Genomic DNA, 21,872 nt, shown 5'->3' with positions numbered 1-21,872 from the left:
TCGCGATAAAACAGGCTTTCTCGGAATGGAGGCACTACTTATGGGGGTCACAGAATCCAGTAACCATATACACAGATCACAGAAACTTGCAGTACATGAAAACCGCTAGACAGCTGTCACAACGGCAGATAAGGTGGATGCTTTCCTTTGCCGAGTATAATTTCATCATTACCTTCCCACCAGGAAGCAAAAATAGAAAGGCAGACACTTTATCTAGGTTGGGCATTGACAGTTGCCAAAGGAAGGTGCTCAACGAGGCTATCATTCCTTCAACTAAGGTGATATGTGCAGTAACTGTTGACAACTTCTTGGAGGAAGTGAAAAAAGCACACCCCTCTGAAGAGTGGGTAGGAACACATGACTGCAGAAGTCTCAAACAAGGATTGCCCTTTCATAATCACAAACTGTATCTCCCTTCAGTTGCAATCCAGGGCAAAGCTTTTGATTGGTGTCACAGTTCTGTTCTTGCCGGTCATCAGGGAGTAACAAAGACCAAACAATTGATACAGAGATCATTTTGGTGAAGACATTATTCAAAGATATTGGGATCTGGGGATCTGAATGTGAAGTTTGTGCCAGATCTAAGGGAGAGCCCACAAAAACCAAAGGAATATTAGTGCCTCTGCCAACAACCAAGCAACCATGGCAAAACATAAGTCTGGATTTGGTCACAGGACTGCCAAACAACCATGGCAACACAGCCATATTGGTTGCAGTGGATAGCCTTACCAAAATGGGACATTTCATTCCTTGTTCCAACCTCCCCACAGCAGGCCAGACGGCACAGTTGTTGCTTGAAAATGTGGTGCGTCTCCATGGACTACCGGAAGTCATTTTTTCAGACCATGGACCCCAGTTTATCGCTCGTTTTTGGAGAATGTGGTGCAAGGACTTACAGGTTACGCCGGCTCTGTCCACTAGTTTTCATCCCCAAACTGACGGACAGACAGAGAGACTAAACCAGCCGCTGGAAAAAATATTTGCGCTATTATGCAGAGGAAGCGGAGGAATCTTGGGTCTCAATGTTGTGGTTGGCCAAAGTGGCCTATTATAACGCATGGCATTCATCCACGGGGTTTCCCCATTTTACGCTAATCATGGGTACAATGCTCAAATCCTTCCCATAGCCATGCCTCGAGACCTTAATGAACAACCGACTGTGAAAAGGCGTAGTCAGGAGATACACCGCATTCATACGCAAGTCCAGGTGCACTTGAATAAAGCAAAATTGCAGTACAAGAAATGGGCTGATCAACATAGACGTAATGCACCCTGTTACCAACCGGGTGATAAAATATGGCTGTCCATTAAAAACATAAGATTCAGAGTGCATAGTATGTTTCATCCCAGGTTTATAGGCCCCTATGCTGTAATCAAGAAAGTCAATGCTGTGGCTTACAAACTTCGTTTACCTGCTCACCTTCGTATACATCCGTTTTTTCACTGCAGTTTATTGAAACCAGCAAAGGGGTTGCGGAGGAGAGCAGCTTCACCTATACTGCTTGATGGGCAGTTGAAGTATGAGGTGAAGCGTATATTGAATTCTAAATTTAGAGGTGGCAAGTTGTGGTATCTGGTCTCTTGGAAGGGGTATAGGGCTGAGGACGATTCCTGGGAGCCTGTGTCTAACATTCATGCCCCAAGGGCGATCCTAGCCTTTCATGCTTCTCATCCTGCCAAGCCTGGTGCTAAGAAGGTGCTTGTCGGCATTGGCGCCTGCCACATTCAAAGCAAGAATCGCTACCAGGTACTACATATCCCATGAGGCCGTAGGTCGAGGCTCATGGGTATTTATGGACGTCGCGCACGTCGACTGGCGTGCGTAATTCTCATATCCTGGTGTTTGTGTTTGGAGTGTTTGGAGGAGGAGGTTCGGCCCATCGAAGTTTTGGATTGTTTGGAGTATACAGGGATCTGTATTCACTCACGCTGGGACAAGAGTCTAAGCTGTTCTTATTCCTGTTTATCCATCGTTCAGGGGATAAAGACCTCAGGTACTCTAGTTCTGTGTTTGGCACGTGGGTTCACAGGATTGCATCCCGTCTACAGAAGAGAAGCGCTGCTTCTCAGTAACAGTAGTTTGTTCATTCCATTGTTTGTTATCGTAAGGCATGAAGTATTGCCTTATGTTAAAGGGTTCTCAGTTGCTAATTGCTTTCCGGATGGATTGGCGTTCATTGTGAACGTGAAGACGTGCAAGGAGTACAAACTTAACATTTCAGGGGATATTGCTACATGGTGTTTGGAATATACTGCTGAAAGCAATTCCTTTAGGATCACCGTTTCATATAATTCCTTTGACATTCTTTGTGTTTTTTTCCTTTACATCTTCGTAGGGTATGTGCTGGGAAATCATACACTGATGGTTTAACTCAGGGTTTCACCTTTACGGAGATTACTTGCTATATATTCCAGGTATATGTTTTGTACCCTTAGTGAGACATTTAATGAGAGTAGAATTGTGGGGTGTCTGTTCTCATATCGTGTCTTTCTGTCTTCACAGGTTCTGTTCCCTGCTGTACCCCTCCTATCCCTTATCCCTTGCTTGATCACTTCACTATTCCGTGTATATATGTATACCACGGAGTTGGGGAGGTCAGGAGGTGGAATCTTTGCACGTCGTTCCAGTCCTGAGGAGCTGTTGAAATACGGGTCGTGACAGAATATGACCCAAGTCTCCAACACAATTTCCAGCTCTATCTCTAAATGGCATCCTCTATACTTAATCTGGTGGGGCAGATTTGATACTATTAGCCCCTTCCATGCGTCGGACGGTCCCCGGCCGTCGGACGTCACGGTAGTCGTGTGCATCGGACGGCCGGGAGACGTCCTATCTGCGCACGCGTGGAATTTTCCCGCACTGCGGGGAAATTCCGGCCGCGTTCAAGGGGTTAAAATGATGCTTGTTCCTGTTATTCTATATACTATTGCTGCTATTCCTCTTGCTCTCCCCTCTCATTTCTTCAAGAAAATGTACTTTATTTTATCTGTCTTTTTATGGAACAAAAAGAAAAACGTGTATATCCCTCGCTATGCTCAAACTTAGTGAAACGCTTGGAGGTGTTAACTTCCCTGATTTTCAGATGTATCACAAAGCTTTTCTTCTTAAACAAATATCTAAATGTTTAAATATTTCTTCCTCAGATTCTTCCCCACTTTGGACAGATCTCAAATTTTCTTTCCTTTTTCAATTAAGGAATCTCTCACATTTACCCATAAGACACATCCTCACCTATACATAATACTTTGCTTAAATTATTTCATCCAATAATTATTTCGCATCTCTCTGATTTTGATCGTTTTCTCAACTCTTGGATTTGGCATAACATCCTTATAATAATTAAAAATAAACCAATATTCTGGAAGTCCTGGCGAAATAAAGGTCTGCTCTGGGTTCATCAACTTTATCCGCATGACTCCTTTCTCACTTTTCCTGAAGCGCAGACACTTTATAACCTTCCAAAATCATATTCTAATAAATTTAAAGCATTGATTCATTCTCTTCACTCTAAACTCTTGTCTTTACCAACTCTGTCTTCATCTTCTCTCCCTTCATCAACTCATGACAATATCCTTCCCATATTAAGTGCCCAACCAAGTGATTCTTCTATTTTGATAATTTTCTTACAAAACCCATAGAACATAGATGTAAATCTAAAGTAGAAATACAATGGGAACAAGATTTTCATACTTCATGGTCCATTACATTTTGGGATAAATTATGGACCAAAATTCGCAAGACCTCAAGATCCGCTAGTACAACTCAGACACTTTTCATTTTATACAATAGGCTCATGTTCACTCCAGCATCCTTACATAAATGTATACCTACCATTGTCTCAAATTGTTGGTCCTGTAATGCTTCTAATGCAGATTTATTTCATGTGTTATTTTCCTGTCCTATCACCCTCCAATTTTGGTTGAGGGTATGGTCTCAGATCGATACTATTTTTCATACTCAATTTCCCTTCTCCCCTCTAAACATTTTTCTAGGTTCACTTGGCAATGGCAAACCATCACATATAATACAGGTATTGTGGATTTACTGATTTCAATAGAGCTTTCCAACAAATCACCAAAAATTGGAAACAATCCACACACTTACCCTTCCAAGCTTGGTGGTATACTGTCTGTTATGACCATCGACTAGATCGTTCCTATATTTCTCCTTTATCCCTACTTATTAAAAGAGAACACTTATGGTCACCTATTACTATTTTCCTAGATACTTCTGCTCAAACATTCAATCAACACCGTCCATAACTGGAAGAAGTCCCCAAACCTCCATAATTATATTTCTCCTTTTTATATATATTGTATTTCTTGCATGATTTGTCTTTTTCCTTACTTTACAATGATGTATATTTAAAGTCAAGTTTATTTAAATTAGTTTTATTTGGTGCATAATATACAACTATAAAGCAGTTTTATTAATATAATATATATGTTTTACTTTACAGCTATTATTCCCAATTGTTTAAAACCACTTTATATTGTATTAAGCTCTCTTATTTACTTAATAGCCCATGGTCAGATATTATCTTCTTCTCCCCCCTTTATTTTGCCTTTCCCCCTCTATTTCTCATTATTGTATCCTTTTTACTCATGCAACTGTTTGGTTTTTGCTATTTAATTATCAAGCCAATTTACCATTTATGATTATATTAACATACTGCAGTTTTTTGTTAAATATGTAGCTATGTTGCCTTTTTTTCAATAAACTTATTTTCAAACTTAAACAATTAGTTGGAATGTATTTTACTTATAACACCCAAAATGGGTCTACTGAAAGCACTGCAGCTATCCATATAAAAGAAAGACAGCTGACTGTGAATATTTTAACCCAGTACCTGGAAAAAGGTTTCACATGTAAGGGCTGTTATGGCAAGTTATCTTAATCTTCTGCACACAATATTCATTCATGTCATGTTTGAAGAGGTCATTGATCCTCAATCCCAGTAAGTTTATAAAGTTAGGTCAAGCCCTACCAGTTTCTGCCCAACCTGTGAAACACCTGATTACACACAAAAATCCAGAATGTCACAGCAAGATACCCACTACCCTTCCATATGCCACTGGCCATCTAACTCTCCGTTGGCACCCATTTGCAGAAGTTCAACTTTCAAGACTCTACATCACCCACAGGGCCATCTACAATGAAATCCCATCATTCAATCCGGTAAAAACAATGCATTCTAGAAGCTAGTACGAAAGACGCACGCATGGCTAATCCATGGGTGTCTCAACAACGCAGCCCGAACAACGAATGCGTCTGAACAATGCATTCCTTTACTACGCATGCCTGTACCATGCAATTTCATGGTAAAGGCATTATTGGTGAAGGGATGTGTGGTAAAGAACACATGCCAATCCCTCCGCCCTGGGCCTCTAAACAACCTGACCCCTAAAAACTACCCCCACCCCTAAAACTTAATTCTACCCGACCACCTCACCCTGAGCCCAAAAGCCCTGGCACCTGCCCTATAAACAACCGAAACCCCATGAGCCCTAAAACCTACTCCCATCCCTAATACCTAAAACTACCCCGCCCCCTGCCCTGAGTCCTAAAACCCTGGATCCTGTCCTATAAATAACCCCAACCTCCCGCAGAGCCCTAAAAACTACCCCATCCCTAAAACTACCCCCGCATCCCTCCAAACACGGCCCCCAGCCCATCTAACCTGTCGGCATCAGGCTTTCTGTGCAGACACTTCCTGTTTATGCCCATCCGGACATCTAGACTGCGCACTACCTTAACCACGCAAAAGATTGGTTAAGGCATATGTGTGGTTAAGGCAAGTGTGGGTGCTCTTGCGGGGAAGTGGCACACATGGCGCTGCCAGTGTTGTAAAGGCCATTTCCTTTCTAGAATGGCATGAACTTCCCCTTGTTACAAGAAAACACATTAGTAGGTCCTTCTCCCTCAAAAATGCAGCAAATTCTGGAATTCTGACCTATCAAAGACAAGAAACATCCAAGCCCAACAAGAATTCAGGAAGGCAGTGAAGGCATGGTCCTTCCCAAATTTATCCCACATTGAAACACCTGCCATCACTGGGAAGTGATTAACAATATATAATTCAGAATGGTAACATAAAACTGGAAAATAAATCATCCTGGGTGATGGTTGGTGCAACCATATGCTCAGGTATCTCTCAGGCCTCTATTTATAGGCTCAACTACATGTTCCCAACTACCATCAAAGGAGTAGCCTGCCGTGCAAACAAAAACAAAACACTTCTCTTGTAGGCCACGATTCATTCACTCCTTTCTCTTCATCCATACACAGTAATGTGTTAGTGTGAGCATCATATTTCTCATTCATTTTGCTTTAGTACACGCCAAGGCACAGTGACAAAATTGGAATAAGAGCACACCTTTGGTCCTCCTATCTGACATCAAGACTCTGCTCACATAGGTCTCATGACATACACACACAATTCTCCAAAACATTTCCACTGAGTAACATATTACCCATCTTTAAATGCTCTACAGCTCCTCATCAGGGATATGAAGCACTATACGTATGCATACACAATGCAATTCTGTATATTCATCAATATGCTAATTGATTATGTATGAAATATTTGTATACAGGCAACCTGCCTTCAATTGAGAACTTGGATCAGTTTTGTTTAGCAGCTCAAGTTACTCAATATTACTCTATTGACCAGCCAGCATGAATAATGGTTATTAGGGTTGTGCATGAATCAGATCTCACCTTTACTGTAGACAGCAGTGAAACCTTTACTCGCAACATGCTTGTCAGAGTGAAAAATGACGGACATGACGTGCCATGAGGAGGTGAACTGAGGTGGTAAGCTTGTGCCACAAAACTTTCCCAGGAGATTGCCTTCATCTTCAGAAATCCCATTGTACACTTTGACATAGTCAAAATCGCAGCTGTCATGGAACTCCAGCTCAAAGTGCTGAAAGGTCAGCAGGACAGATGATCCTTCTGGAACTACTAGCAGCCAGATGCAATCCGTGTCATAAGGATAAAGTCTCGGAAAATTGGGACTGGAGAAGTTGCCAGATGGTGCTGAGAGGACTCCACCACATTTGACACCTATGAATGACAAATACAAACCAACAATCAGAAAGTTAATCATACATGCCTGACATAAGAATCAAGATTCAGAAAGTCTCCAATCAAGCCAGAACACAGGACATCATCACGGATAAAGAATTTGTTTTCCTCAACAATCTCCATCCCCACACACCTGTGATCTATGTCTTGCCAAATATACACAAAGATGTGCACAATTCCCCTGGCAGACCAATCGTGTCCGGATGTGGTTCAATCCTTGAACCAATTGGTAAATACATTGATGCCATAATCAAGGAATTTGTACCACTAACTGACACTTGGGACAGCTTGGACCTTATCAACCTTATAGAGGATACTCCTTTCACCACTGGGACTGACCTGATGGTCGGCCAAGACATTGAATTACTTTACACCAATATGCCTCACGATGAAGGCCTCTCTGTTATACGGGACCTCCTTGATTCTAGACCACATCCTGTTCGAATACCCACAGACTTTGTCATGGACCTCCTTAAAATTGCTCTCAGTAATACCTATTTCCTTTATAGGGATACCTTTTACTTACAAATCAAAGGAGTTTCCATCGGAGCATGCTTCGCTCCGAATTTTACTATACTTTACGTGTACAACCTTGAGAAAACAAAAATCCTGAACCCGGCTAACCCGTTCAAAACAAATATCACTTTATAGCGCCGCTATATCGAGGATATTTTGCTAATTGGGAAGGGTAACCAAGAAACTCTACATTTCCTGTACTGGCTTGATACTTGTCAACCTCATCTCAAATTCACAGCAGATCCTAAGGAAAACAACCTCCCCTTTTTGGATCTGACACTTCAGTTTGAGGAAGATAAGATAGGCACCTCTCTCTTCAGAAAACCCACTGAGTGAAACACTCACCTACTATACACGAGTTTCCACCCACGTGGTCTATGTGATGGTTTGCCTTTCAGCCAATCCTTCCACATTGGCAGACATTGCAAATGGAGGAAAGACTTCTTCCGTGAATCTGCTATTCTTATGGAGAAACTCATCGTACGTGGTTATCCTAAAAAGCTGGTAACCAGGGCCCGCAAACGGGCCTGGTATAACCATTGGGAAACCCTGCTCACACCAAAGGAGAAACGTAAAAATACCTGCATCCCATTTGTGTCAACCTTCTCACCCTCCTGTAACAAAATCTGTAAAATCATTAAAAAGACCTGGAACACCTTGAGGACTCTAGACATATTTCAGGAACCATCACTGTTCTCATACCGCAGATGAAGCAATCTAGCAGACCATTTGGTGCATGCCGTTACTTGGCCCAAAAAAGCCAACAATAACAAATCGATCACATCTACCTGGGGCCTGGCCCCTATCAAAGGTCATTACAAATCCCAGCAATGTGTGGCATGTTCCTCGACACTCAACACCAAGGAATTTAAAACTAACAAACATACATATCCGCTCAGAGGCTTCACCAATTGCAGATCCAGCAATGTCATATATGCCATATACTGCCCATGTAATCTCTTAACATAGGGCAAACCACCCAGATGATCAAGGATCGGATAATCCAACATAGAAGCCGAGTGTGTGGAGTACTGAACATATTACATTTCCTGGAACAAGGCCTTAAAGAAACAGACTTCACATGGCAGGCCATAGACCAACCTATTCTGCCACTGAGGGGTGGTAATTTACAGCAACTAATTAACAGATGCGAGTGCAGATGGATAGTTCGATGCCACACAGTAGATCACAGTCTCAACACCCTGGACAAATGGAGAAATACTCTATCGTGCTAGACAGTTGCACCTGTTGCACGCTGGCCCCCTACAGAACCTATGTAGAACAACGATGGCCTTTTTAACATCTCCTGTGATACTTCAGCATTAAAATCATCTACCTAATTTTCATTGACAATTGGTTATTATATAGACCCTCTTTTAAATTCCCATACCGATGATGGTCTCTTGCACAAGGGCTCCTCACATTCTACCTCGGATCCGGGTTCCTTTGCCTACTATGCCCACATTAGACCACCACCATAATTTGGGAACAATGTCCCCCTATTTAGGCTTTCAATCATCAACGAGCTCTTGAAATAATTGAGGTTATATGTGTAATTGTATCCACCTACATATTGTGGCTCATATAATTGATTCCCCCTTTTCTTCCTTTTCTCCTCCCACTTCCCACTTCTTACCCCTTCCACAAACTCCCCCCACCCTATAAGAACTATGCTTTAATTTGTTATCAAGCACATTATGCTTGATAATTTAGGCTTCATGCTATAGGTAATGTGTGATATGCACCCGTTCTTAATCGCTGTATGGCAAATGATTTATACTGCAAATTTAATGTTTCCTCCTTTTTACATTTATTTTAAAAGGCACTTTGCGTTCCACAAATAGATTGATATGATCCCTCTCAAACCGTTATTTCTATCCCGGTTTACTTTTCCACTGCTTGGATCCATCTCCATTACCCACCACTGTGCATGCCTCCTCTCCACAATATGATCTCTTCACTTATCTGAGTTACTTAAATCTGTCTTTCTTTCCTCTCGATACTTAATTTCCGATTCTACGTGGTTACGTCATAAACGGGCACGTTCCCGCCTCGTACAATCATATTTGATCAACCATAAACAATCAGCCGGACTCACGCTGCAGTTTCACTCTGCTCTACCCTCCCCGGACCCACTCCAGCAGACTCATTCCTGCACCCGCAATGATCTCCATGGTCTCAGCACGTGTGGCCCATCATGCTGCTCCTCTAGTGTAATTACCATACATAACATCTTGAGCCCGCTCTCTCTCCCTCCCCACAGGTGGACGCTTTTCCTTAAATTTCCGAGCAGCCCCTTTACTCCCTTTGGCTGTAACTCCTGGATGGACTCACGCCGGTGATGTTTCCGTTTTGAGGTTCCTTGGACATATCTCTGCCACTTGACTGATTCCCTCGATGAGATCATACAGTTAGTTTCTTCTCACTGGTGTCCACTATGCAGTTCTTTTATGTCTCCCTGGCGCTGCCTGGGTCTCACCCCTCTTGACCTCTCTCCCTCCCTCCCAACAGATGGACACATGACCACTGGCCATAAATAATCCCTTCCGTCCCACTCCTTGATCCAGCAGCACCTATATTCAGTAAGTTTGAACACTCACACTCAGGCCCTTTTCAGGCCCTTTTCATCCAAACATTTTCCTGGTTTTGCCCTAATGCCCATGTCCACTTCTTCCTCAGCGTGCAGGCCTTAATCTGTGAAGGGCCTTCCTCTCCTTCCTCCCACCTCCCTTGTTTGCAACTTGTCCCTGCAATTTTGCAGTGCCACCTATATGGTATCTTGATTGCTCAGACCTGAAAGTCAGTGCCATTCTTCACCCTCATGGCATTTTACTCACCTTTCTTCCTAAACTTTCCAAGCCTAGGCACCAATATTCAACTATCGTGTTCCCGCCGTCCTCTCAGTGCTACATGACCTCACGCGGCCCTTCACTGCCCGCTTCTTACCCTATCTATCTTCCCTTTCTGCTCATCCCCTTGCCCATGTGGCTTCTACTCTGTCATCTTCTGATCTCCCTTTACGGTCCACCATTGAATTGTACCACTTTCCCCATACAGCACTGTTATCTACGATAATTTGTAACCTGGTCCTGATGAGGCCTAATACTGTGTAAAGGCCGAAACGCAGTCAACTTCTACAGCATCCTTCATGGCACCTCCCTTATAATTGCCCATGAAAATATTACTCTGTTCTTAATGTACCAAATGTACGGGCATCATTAAGAATACGCTGCATATATTACTTGTTGTTTTTTTGCGCCTTCCTTCCAGCTGTATATACCCCTCCATGCGTCACCAGCGCCGTTCACCTTATCACAAGCACTTGTGCACTACATAATAGAGGTTACATGATACTTAATGTAACACAGTGCATTTATAATTATTAATTTAATCTTACAACTTAATATATGGAAAAAGCATGTCCCCTTAGTCTCTTGTCTCCCTACTCCCTTACCCCTGGTTGTTGCAATTTATGGTGCTTACTTGCAAATTGTCTACTAAACAAAACCATTTGAAACATGATTCATGAAAACAGACATGATGCATGACTCTCCTATGTTACTTCAGCTATCCCTAGTTTACGTCTCTTTAGTGTATTCACTAACTGTCCCTTCCCAAACAGGGGTAAATTATGACAATCTTAATGAATGTTGCTAAGACTAGGGAATTTACTCAAAAAAACACGTCAACGACTGTTGGCATATCCCTACTGTTAGAAATGAGGGCCTCTGGGGGGCGTGGCTTGACGCCCAACACAAATGGCGGCGTTCCCGTAGAGCTCTGCGGAACGGGCCGAGACTTCCACCTTTTGCAGCCCGCAGACTGAAGCTGGTGAGGGATATCGGCCGTCGGAAGATATGCGGGGGTCATCATGTATTCCCTCAAGTATACAGATCTTCTCAGGGTGTTGTCAGCAGCTAAATCCATCCAACGTATTTCTTGGCCTGGTTCTACACTATTCTTTGCTCAAGATTATGCTTAGTCCACAGCAGACAAGCGTAAGGAATTCTTGAACATGAGACCTGCTCTACGCAATATGGGTGCTAGATATGGCCTTTTTCACCCCTGCCCTTTCAAGGCTACTTACAACAACAAAACGAAGACCTTTGAGGACCCTGTCAAATTGCAAAGTTTAATCAATTTTAATAAAACTGACTCTATGGACTTGTCTGGATCTTCATCCTCCCGCTTCGCTTAAACTGGTTCTTTCGTACAATGCGATGGTTTTTCTTCCTGGTTTTATTGTTCGTAGGTTTTAATGTCTAATACTTCAATCTACATTATTTGTTTGCTGTTCTGTCGTCATATTTTGTTTGTTCTGTTTCCATGTTATGAAGAATATTTTTGTCTTTTTTCTCATCCCCCCTTCTTTACAGGCTCCTTGAGGTCCGCATTTACTTTGTTCCCTCACCCTATATGAATTTCTGTGGTTCGTTCTCGTCCACCCGTTTCGTTGGGTCTGGATGTGCCATTTGTCATTCGTGGCTTCACCTTCCCTCATTCCTTTATGATGTTTTTTAAATTAGGTATGTTGTATCTTTTTCACTGATGTTCTCTTTTTTCCCTCCTCCTTCCTTTTCTCTCGTTTTCTATCCCTGTATTATTTCTTTTTCTTTTTTTCTCTTTCTCCTTCTTTCGGCTCAAAGATATGTTCCCACATGCGTTTCGACTTTTCTATTGTTCTTCCTACTTTTCACTCTCTCTTTGTCTTTCCTACTTGTATTACCTTTTTCCCTCTCCTCTTTACTCTTCTTCTTCATTATCCTTCTTTTCGCATTTCACTTTTTTAACTAAGTCTTTACCTTCCTATTTTTCTTGGCTTCTTTTCCCTTGCTCTCTTTTTTATCCATCGTTCTCAATTTTTCTTTAGCAATACAATTTATTCTCTTATAGTTGTAATGTTATAAATCTTATCTTATGTGCTTCGAAGGTCTTTATGGGCCTTCTTTTCTTGTTATTTTACTATTGCTTTTCTGTCTTTGAAAATCATTTCATGGAATGTCAGAGGTCTGAACTCTCCTATCAAACGACAACGTGTATTAAGTCATTTATCCAAGTTAGGAGCAGATATTGTTTGTTGGAATCTCATTTAAATGCTACAGAATCTTTAAAGTTGAAGAAGGGATGGGTCGGGAATGTCTTTTTTTCTCCAGGTGATGGTAAACACAATGGAGGTATTACCCTTTGTCACAAACCGTTAAATATTAATTTGCTTTCTCAACAGTCTGATGAGGAGGGTAGATGGTTATTTACTAAAATACAAGTGGGAGGTGTTCCGATATCTTTGTTTAATGTTTATGCGCCCACTAATGGAGATCCTCTGTTTTGGTCTTCTTTATCTCAGCAAATTTCCTCTTGTATAGATAATAACTTTATCCTCGCTGGTGATTGCAACCAAGTGATGGATTCCTTCACAGATCGAAGTTCACTGGTTTCTTTCAAACCTCATAAAGCATATAAATTATTCAGTCAAACTATTCAGCAATATAAACTCATTGAGGCCTGGAGAATTTGTAACCCCACCACTAGAGAATTTACGTTTTTTCCCCAGCCCATCAAACTCAATCCAGATAGGATTATTTTTTTGTCTCACATAATATATTCCAAACTTTAAGAAGCGCTGACATTGGCTCTATTCTGATATCGGATCATGCTCCTATTTCCATTCAATTGGATATAGTTTAAAAATCTAACTTACCTAGAAGATGGATATTTAATACTCACTTCTTCTTGACAAAAATTTTCACTCCTCTTTTGTTTCCTTTTTTAATGAATATTTTTCTTTTAATCAAGCGGATAATCTTAATTTTACAGTTGTTTGGGATACCAGTGATCTTTTGGCTGAAATAAAGAGGCTAGAACACTCCTATTACTCCTCAAAATCCAAGAATTGTCTCTCACAACTTATTAAGGCAAAATTACAATTTAATAAGGAATCAACCGACAATGCCTCGTTAAATCTGTTGAAGTCAAGCGCAAAGTTCTATGGTGGTCAGAATAAGGCTGGCAAACTCATGGCAAATTACTTAAAAGTTCAACATAACAAGTTTGATATTGATGCTATTTTTGACGAACACAACACACTACGAACTAAAGACCCAGAAATATTAAACAAATTTCTTCTTTTCTACAAATCATTATACTCTCCTGCGATTACATCCTCCGACTCTGACATTTCGCAATTTCTCTCAGGTATCCATAAATCCTTTAACACCCAAATAGACTTTACCCCCTTAGAAGCTGACCTATCACAACATGAACTTCTTTCAGCTTTACAATCACTTAAGAAGGACAAAGCACCGGGACCTGATGGATTTACAGTTGAATTTTTTACTCACTTCGCTCCTATCCTTCTTCCCAAACTACTCTATCTCTTAAATCTTTTTACACAGTCCGGAGAATCTTCAGGTTCCTTTTAAGAAGCTCATATATGTTTAATACCCAAAGATGGGAAAGATTTGAAATATTGCAAAAACTATAGACCCATTTCTCTTGTCACTGATTATAAATTTTTTTCCAAAGCCCTGGCTATTTGTCTTGAATCATTCCTCCCCCAATTATTAGGCGCAGAACAATTTGGTTTTGTTAAGGGCCATCACCTCTCTGATAATACCCTATTGTTCTTTGATATTTTATCAAAAGCCCCACACTTACCCCATTCTTTAGCTACAATAGCATTGGATGCAGAGAAGGCGTTTGATCAAATAAATTGGTCGTACCTCTTCCACACATTGAAATGGTTTCGTTTTGGCTCAAAAATTATTTCTTTAATTTCTATTCTATATTCTAATCCAAGAGCAGCCGTTTTTGTGAATGGTACTTCATCTCCCTATTTTGAATTAAAAAGAGGGGTACGTCAGGGTTGCTCATTATCTCTGTTCTTTTTTAATCTAGCCCTGGAACCTTTTTTGTCCAGAATTCGTCAACATTTTGACATAAAGGGTTTTGAGACTAAAGACACTCAATTTAAGTTAGCAGCTTATGCTGATGACATCTTGTTATTTCTCTCTGATCCTCAATCTTCTGTCCCTGCTTTCTTACAAGAAGTGGAACTTTTTGCCTCTATCTCTGGCTATAAACGTAATCGCTATAAATGCGAAATACTGCCTCTCACTAAATATTCATTCAAAGATGATTTTAGCACCTCTAACTTTTCTTGGAACCCGCATCACATTAAATATTTGGGTCTTTACTTTACTCCTCTAATTTTAACAACGCTATCTCTCTGTATGGAGAAATGTTTACACAAAATGTCCTCTCTAACCACTAAATGGCACCCGCTATATCTCTCTTGGTGGGGTCTTCTAGATACCATCAAGATGATGCTGGCTCCACTAGTTTTATTCACCATTTCCAATATCCCTGTCCCCATTCCTTTAAAATTCTTGACAAAAATTAACTCTATCTTATCAACTTTTCTGTGGAACAAAAAACTATCTCGCGTGTCCCTTTTGTGTTTAACAAAAACTAAAGCAGAGGGTGGAGTTAACTACCCTGATTTCCCCACTTATTATAGATCTTTCCTACTTCGCCAAGCTTCGAGATAGCTCTCTGATTCTTCATTGGAATGCCCTTATCTTTTTCTGAGTCTAGTCGTCTTTTTCATTTACCCCCTTCCTTCCAGTCCAAATATAACTTAGTCTCTCAGGCCCTTTCAACTGCAGATACTCAAATTCAAACACACCCAACAACTCCCATGGTTAACAAATTATTAGCCTTTCTTCTTTTATTTCCTAAAGCTTCCAGTATTTATGCCCATATACGATCCTCGCAGTTTGTTAGGTCAAAGCTCAAAGTTGAACTGTCTTGGGAGGAGTTGACTGGCCTTCTTCTCTTTGGAACAAAATATGGTCAACAATTAGGAAAACTTCTAGAGCGGAAAATGTTACGCAAATGTTATTTTTTATCTATAACAGGCTTTTGATACACCCGGTCGTATTACATAAATAGCATGTTACAGTACCAGACACTTGTTGGTCCTGCTCCTCTAAACTAGCTGATTTAAAACACCTGCTCTTCACTTGCCCTCACCTACTTAACTTCTGGAATTCTGTTTGGGGTCAAATTAACTCTATCTTTAATTCTAATTTCCCCTTCTCTATTACACATCTATTTTTAGGTAGTTTATCTCCTATCTGGGAAAATCATACCTCCAGGACCAAGATCATAGACATATTATTGGCAATTGCCTTTCAACAGATCACTAAAAATTGGAAAGATTTTCCAAATGTATCTTTCCAAGCTTGGTGGTATGCAGTGTGTTATCACCACAGATTGAATACAGCTTGTGTTCTTCCCATCCATCTAGCCATGAAGCGCTCTATTGTATGGTCACCTATTACATCGTTCAGTGATTGTAGCACTAAACGTTCTTTTTTCTTTAACTCCTGCCCAGCAAGAAGTTGCTCAACCTCCATGACATTCCCTATCTTAGATATTAATATTTTATAATATGTTCTAATATTGCAGTCAATGCTACGTTGCAATATGGCTGGTACATGCATTGTAATGCTTTATGGATATGTTGATGTTTTTAATGCATTTTCATTCCAACCTTGAGATGTTTACATGATACTTTTATGTTTCCATTTTCTGTTCCTTTACCCCCCCCCCCCATATTGTACTGTACTTTATCACTTGTTTTCTTAATAATGGGGGTCTCTAGTTGGAAGAGGTAGGTACCTTTGTCCAAATAAGGACCCTTGCTTTTAGTCAGGGTAAGGGGGATACACCTCGAAAATAACACCTACTCACCCCCTAGGTAGCTTGGCACAGGCAGAGAGGCTTATCTCAGAGGCAGTGGGTAATGCATTTGTGAACACATACAGTAATACACTGAAAACACTACGAGTGGACACCACACCAGTTTAGAAAAACAAGTAATCTTATCTAAACCAAACACGACCAAAATGACAAAAATCCACAATACAGTTATCAAGATATCCTTCAAAATAGGTTATTCACTCAAATAAAATGGGTACCAACAAATAACTCCACCTGGAGTTATTACGACTTTGTGACAGATGAAAATCCCTAAGTATGGCGCAGACCGCGAAGTGCGGGGAGTCAAGTAGACCCCCAAAGAACAGTACCTTGGAGTCGGGGAGGTGATGCTTCATTGGCACCGGGCAGTGTCGGTTCCTTACGACCCCAGGGGAGGTGAAGCTTTGGTTCCTTACTGTGATGCAGAGGAGGTGAGACATTGGTTCCTTGTTGTGTCGGGGAGGTGATGTCACAGTGGTGGGGAGGCGTTGGCTCCTTATGCCGGTGCGGTGTCGATGGATTCGGGAGTCACCCACGTCGGGTATCGACTCCGTGTTGATAAAGCACCGGCATAGGTGAAGTTGGGTCTGCGGTGCAAGTTGGGACGGTGCTTTGTGGACATCATGAACGGTGTCCTCAGCTCCGGTGCAGGCAGCGGCCTCGCTGACGACTTCGAAGTCAATGCAGCACAGCGTTAGCAGGCGTCTGGTCTACGATGCAAGTCTGGGCGGTGCATCGTGCTCCTCCAGAGCAGTGCCCACGGCTTCGGCGCAGGTTATGGCATTGCTCGCTGGCGTTGGTGTTGCAATTTCCTTCTGTGGCAGCTGAAACAGCAGTTCCAGATGTGGAAAGACAGAAGAAATTAAGTCTTTGTGTCCCTGAGACTTCAGAACAGGAGGCAAGCTGTATTTCAAGCCCTTGGAGATCTTCCTTAAGCAGGGGACACCACAGCAAACAGCAAAGTCCTTCTCCTCTTCTTTGCAGCAAGTAGCCACTACAGGCCAACCCTAGATAGCAAAACAGCACATGGGGCAATATTCCTTCTAAGCTTCGCCGGCTCTTCTCCTTGGCAAAGCTTCCTCTTGATTCCCAGAAGTGATCTAAAGTCCTAGGCCCCAATATTTACACTACAAAATCCTTTGTTCTTGGCGGCAGAGAAGTCCTGTGCTTGGTCAAAACTGGTTCTGTTCTACCTGGTGCAGCTTCCTGGCAGGAGGTGGAGACAGCATTGTGCAAAGCATACAAGGCCTATTAAGGTGAAAGGAAATCTCCTCCCCCTACTCAAAATGCAGCCCAGGTCTATTCAGCCCAGCCCTGACTCATCAAAGGAGCCACTGCTCCTCCCCAGCCCCTGACACTCCTAAGCAAGACATGCATTACACAAACCTAGCAGAGGCACACTGGATGGCTAAGCAAGAAAATACCTACTTTCTAAAAGTGGTATTTTCAAACACAGAATGTAAAAATCACCCTCACTAAAAGATGCATTTTAACATTCTGAGTTCAGGCATATCAAACTTTATTTTCCTACCTTCTTCCAAGGGGTGGTTATGTTTATAAGATGTTATAAGCAAACTCCCCATTATATCCTATGGCAACGGGTAGTCTTGCAATAGTGAAAAACGAAATTGGCAGTAATTCAGGACATGCAACACACACCAGGGCATGTCCTACCATTCACATACACTGCACCCTGCCCACCGGGGTACCTTGGGCCTACCTTAGGGGTGACTAACATGTAAGAAAAGGGAAGGTTAGGGCCTGGCAAGTGGGTACACTTGCCAAGTCGACATGGCAGTACTACACTGCACACAGGCTTTGCAATGGCAGGCCAGAGTTACATTTACAGGCTGCTTATATGGGTGACACAATCAGTGCTGCAGCCCTTTAGCAGCATTTGATTTACAGGCCCTGGGCACACACAATGCACTGTACTGGGGACTGACTAGTAAATCAAATCAGCCAATCATGGAAACACCAATTCATAACAACAGTTTACAAAGGGAGCACTTGCACTTTGGCACTGAACAGCAGTGGCAACTTGCCCAAAGCATCCAGAAAAGCAAAATGGAGTCCAACACACAGCAAAAACACAGGAGTCAAAGGCAAGAAATGCATGGGAGACCCACGCCAATGTTGCCAGGTCTAACACCTTCGCTTGTGAATTTCTCGAAAAGCAAATCATTTAGTTAGGACTGGGAAATGTATACACTTTCAAGTAAAGATTAATAACCTTCTTCTCAACCCTCCTAGAAACTAGGCTGCTCCTTCCTATGCTTTCTAGAGTAGGTACATCAGGAGCTTCCTGTTGCATCTTAAGTGTGCAAATATGTTTGAAAAATGGACTTAAAAATGTTTATGACTATTACAAAACTTGACCTTAAGGTGTTGAGGACCACATTTGTAAGGGATTTCCCTATCCATTGAATGCTGGGGGGAATTAGTTAATTTTGTGTTAGATTGTTTTTTCAAGTAATTCATAGGATGTATGTGCCTGTTACAGACCGCAACTCCCTTTCTAGGTCACCTGCTTTTGTTAGGGTTCTCTCCAGGGGGCATAAATATCATTACCACTGCCTACTGCTTCATTTTCTACAACAGGCATTCGCGAATTATAGTTACCTTAGGGCACAAGTTATAGGTACTTGAGATAACTGTAACTATAACTGGTGAATTTTTTAAGTTTAAACGTTACGTTGTTACTGAACATTTTGCCTAACTATGGGCCATAATACGGGTTTTAGTGTTACAGCGCTGGCTCAACGCTGGCTCCACTGCGCCAAACCCGCACAAGGACTGCCGACCGTATCAAGAGTTATGGTCGGCAGTCCTTTGCCTTTACCATGGCGGTGCCTGGAAAACAGGCACCGCAAGGGGAACGGCAAAGAAATTCTAGCATGTCAAGGATGTTGATGAACTTTGTGGGAATACAGACAGGGGGGCACATGTTGTGCCCCCCTGAATGTATCACCATGGTCCTGTAGGGCCCCCTTTGTTACTCCCCCGCCAGCCTTTTCATGGCGAACTTCCACCATGAAATGCTGGAGGTGGACGAACTCATAATATACTGAGCGGGACTTCGCCAGGCCCTGCTCAGCATATTGTGTTGTGGCGCAGTTGCGCCACTGCCAAGGAATGACTGTTCACTGGTGCAGCCGGTGCTCCACCGCAAATATGACTTTAACAGTCATAATACGGCATATGGTTGACCAGCTGCACGAGTCTGGCAGTCGCAAGACTGCCAGACTCATAATCAGACGTATAACGTTACTCTAACCTTTTTTTTCTGTGAATATATTTATATAGACACATATATATATATATTCACAAAAAAAAACATAGGTTTCAGGGGCGTTATAGTTAGCTGGACATTTCCCTCGTACAAAACCCTAGAAATTCCCCTGTTATAGTTAGTTCAGCTAACTATAACTTGCACCCCCGCAATGCACTACTGATGACGTCACATATTACATCACTCATGACATGGTCAGTGACATCACTGATGACATCACTGATGACATCTCAAATGACATCACTGATGACATCACTGATGACGTCATCCATGTGATAAATTAGTGCATCTTCTCACACCCTAATATTACCTTTGGTACACCGACTCAAAATTTCAGACGGCCATTTTGAAAACCATAAATACTCCAATATCAATAACTACATACCCACTCATTGACTCTTAGGTCTATATACACCTCCACTCACTCACCTGTACAGTCACTCATACTTACAATCACTCCGTACAAGACTATCATATGCATTTATACACCTATATAGACACTCACACACCGCCACTCACACACTGCCAATCATCCATTGAGGTACTGACACACCTAGTCAGTTGTGCAAATAATTAAACACAGTCCAATTTACTCACCTATACAGTTAAACACACTCAAGTTCACTTACTCATAAAAATACTAACAAATTCTGACACTCTTATACAATTACTAATACTAATACAAGCACACACTCATCCATACAGGCACTCCCTCAATCACACACTCTCACATATAGATAGTTATATACTCTTACACACATATACACTGCGTTTCACATATGTAGTTACTGACACATGTACAACTGAGATATACATTCAATCACTAACACACTCATAAATATACTCACCCAACTATAAAGTCCATCACAGTTGCACTCTTAAAACCATGCACCATAGAATCACCCACTCACACATCTATGCACAGAGTCACACACACCCTACCCACACAAACACTCAGGCACCCGTACAGATACTCAGACAGCCAATCAATAACCCATATAGACACTCATATAGCTATTCACAAAACCATGCATTTGATTTACAGGCCCTGGGCACACACAATGCACTGTACTGGGGACTGACTAGTAAATCAAATCAGCCAATCATGGAAACACCAATTCATAACAACAGTTTACAAAGGGAGCACTTGCACTTTGGCACTGAACAGCAGTGGCAACTTGCCCAAAGCATCCAGAAAAGCAAAATGGAGTCCAACACACAGCAAAAACACAGGAGTCAAAGGCAAGAAATGCATGGGAGACCCACGCCAATGTTGCCAGGTCTAACACCTTCGCTTGTGAATTTCTCGAAAAGCAAATCATTTAGTTAGGACTGGGAAATGTATACACTTTCAAGTAAAGATTAATAACCTTCTTCTCAACCCTCCTAGAAACTAGGCTGCTCCTTCCTATGCTTTCTAGAGTAGGTACATCAGGAGCTTCCTGTTGCATCTTAAGTGTGCAAATATGTTTGAAAAATGGACTTAAAAATGTTTATGACTATTACAAAACTTGACCTTAAGGTGTTGAGGACCACATTTGTAAGGGATTTCCCTATCCATTGAATGCTGGGGGGAATTAGTTAATTTTGTGTTAGATTGTTTTTTCAAGTAATTCATAGGATGTATGTGCCTGTTACAGACCGCAACTCCCTTTCTAGGTCACCTGCTTTTGTTAGGGTTCTCTCCAGGGGGCATAAATATCATTACCACTGCCTACTGCTTCATTTTCTACAACAGGCATTCGCGAATTATAGTTACCTTAGGGCACAAGTTATAGGTACTTGAGATAACTGTAACTATAACTGGTGAATTTTTTAAGTTTAAACGTTACGTTGTTACTGAACATTTTGCCTAACTATGGGCCATAATACGGGTTTTAGTGTTACAGCGCTGGCTCAACGCTGGCTCCACTGCGCCAAACCCGCACAAGGACTGCCGACCGTATCAAGAGTTATGGTCGGCAGTCCTTTGCCTTTACCATGGCGGTGCCTGGAAAACAGGCACCGCAAGGGGAACGGCAAAGAAATTCTAGCATGTCAAGGATGTTGATGAACTTTGTGGGAATACAGACAGGGGGGCACATGTTGTGCCCCCCTGAATGTATCACCATGGTCCTGTAGGGCCCCCTTTGTTACTCCCCCGCCAGCCTTTTCATGGCGAACTTCCACCATGAAATGCTGGAGGTGGACGAACTCATAATATACTGAGCG

The 21,872-nt window shown here is 41.9% G+C and overlaps 1 protein-coding gene across 1 annotated transcript in view; it reads right to left on the bottom strand.

The window, feature by feature from the left end:
- CDCP2 (CUB domain containing protein 2) overlaps positions 1 to 21,872 on the bottom strand; it is a 275,201-nt gene that overhangs the window by 162,429 nt on the left and 90,900 nt on the right. Inside the window, exon 2 of the mRNA XM_085600150.1 lies at positions 6,722 to 7,069. Coding sequence (XP_085456276.1) covers positions 6,722 to 7,069 — 348 coding nt within the window. The remainder of the gene's footprint in view (positions 1 to 6,721; positions 7,070 to 21,872) is intronic.

This window comes from Triturus cristatus, chromosome 4_2 (assembly GCF_964204655.1).
Source record: "Triturus cristatus chromosome 4_2, aTriCri1.1, whole genome shotgun sequence".
Taxonomy (NCBI): Eukaryota; Metazoa; Chordata; class Amphibia; order Caudata; family Salamandridae; genus Triturus; species Triturus cristatus.
The sequence above is the reverse complement of the archived record's forward strand: the minus strand, read 5'-3'. Positions and strand labels throughout refer to the sequence as shown.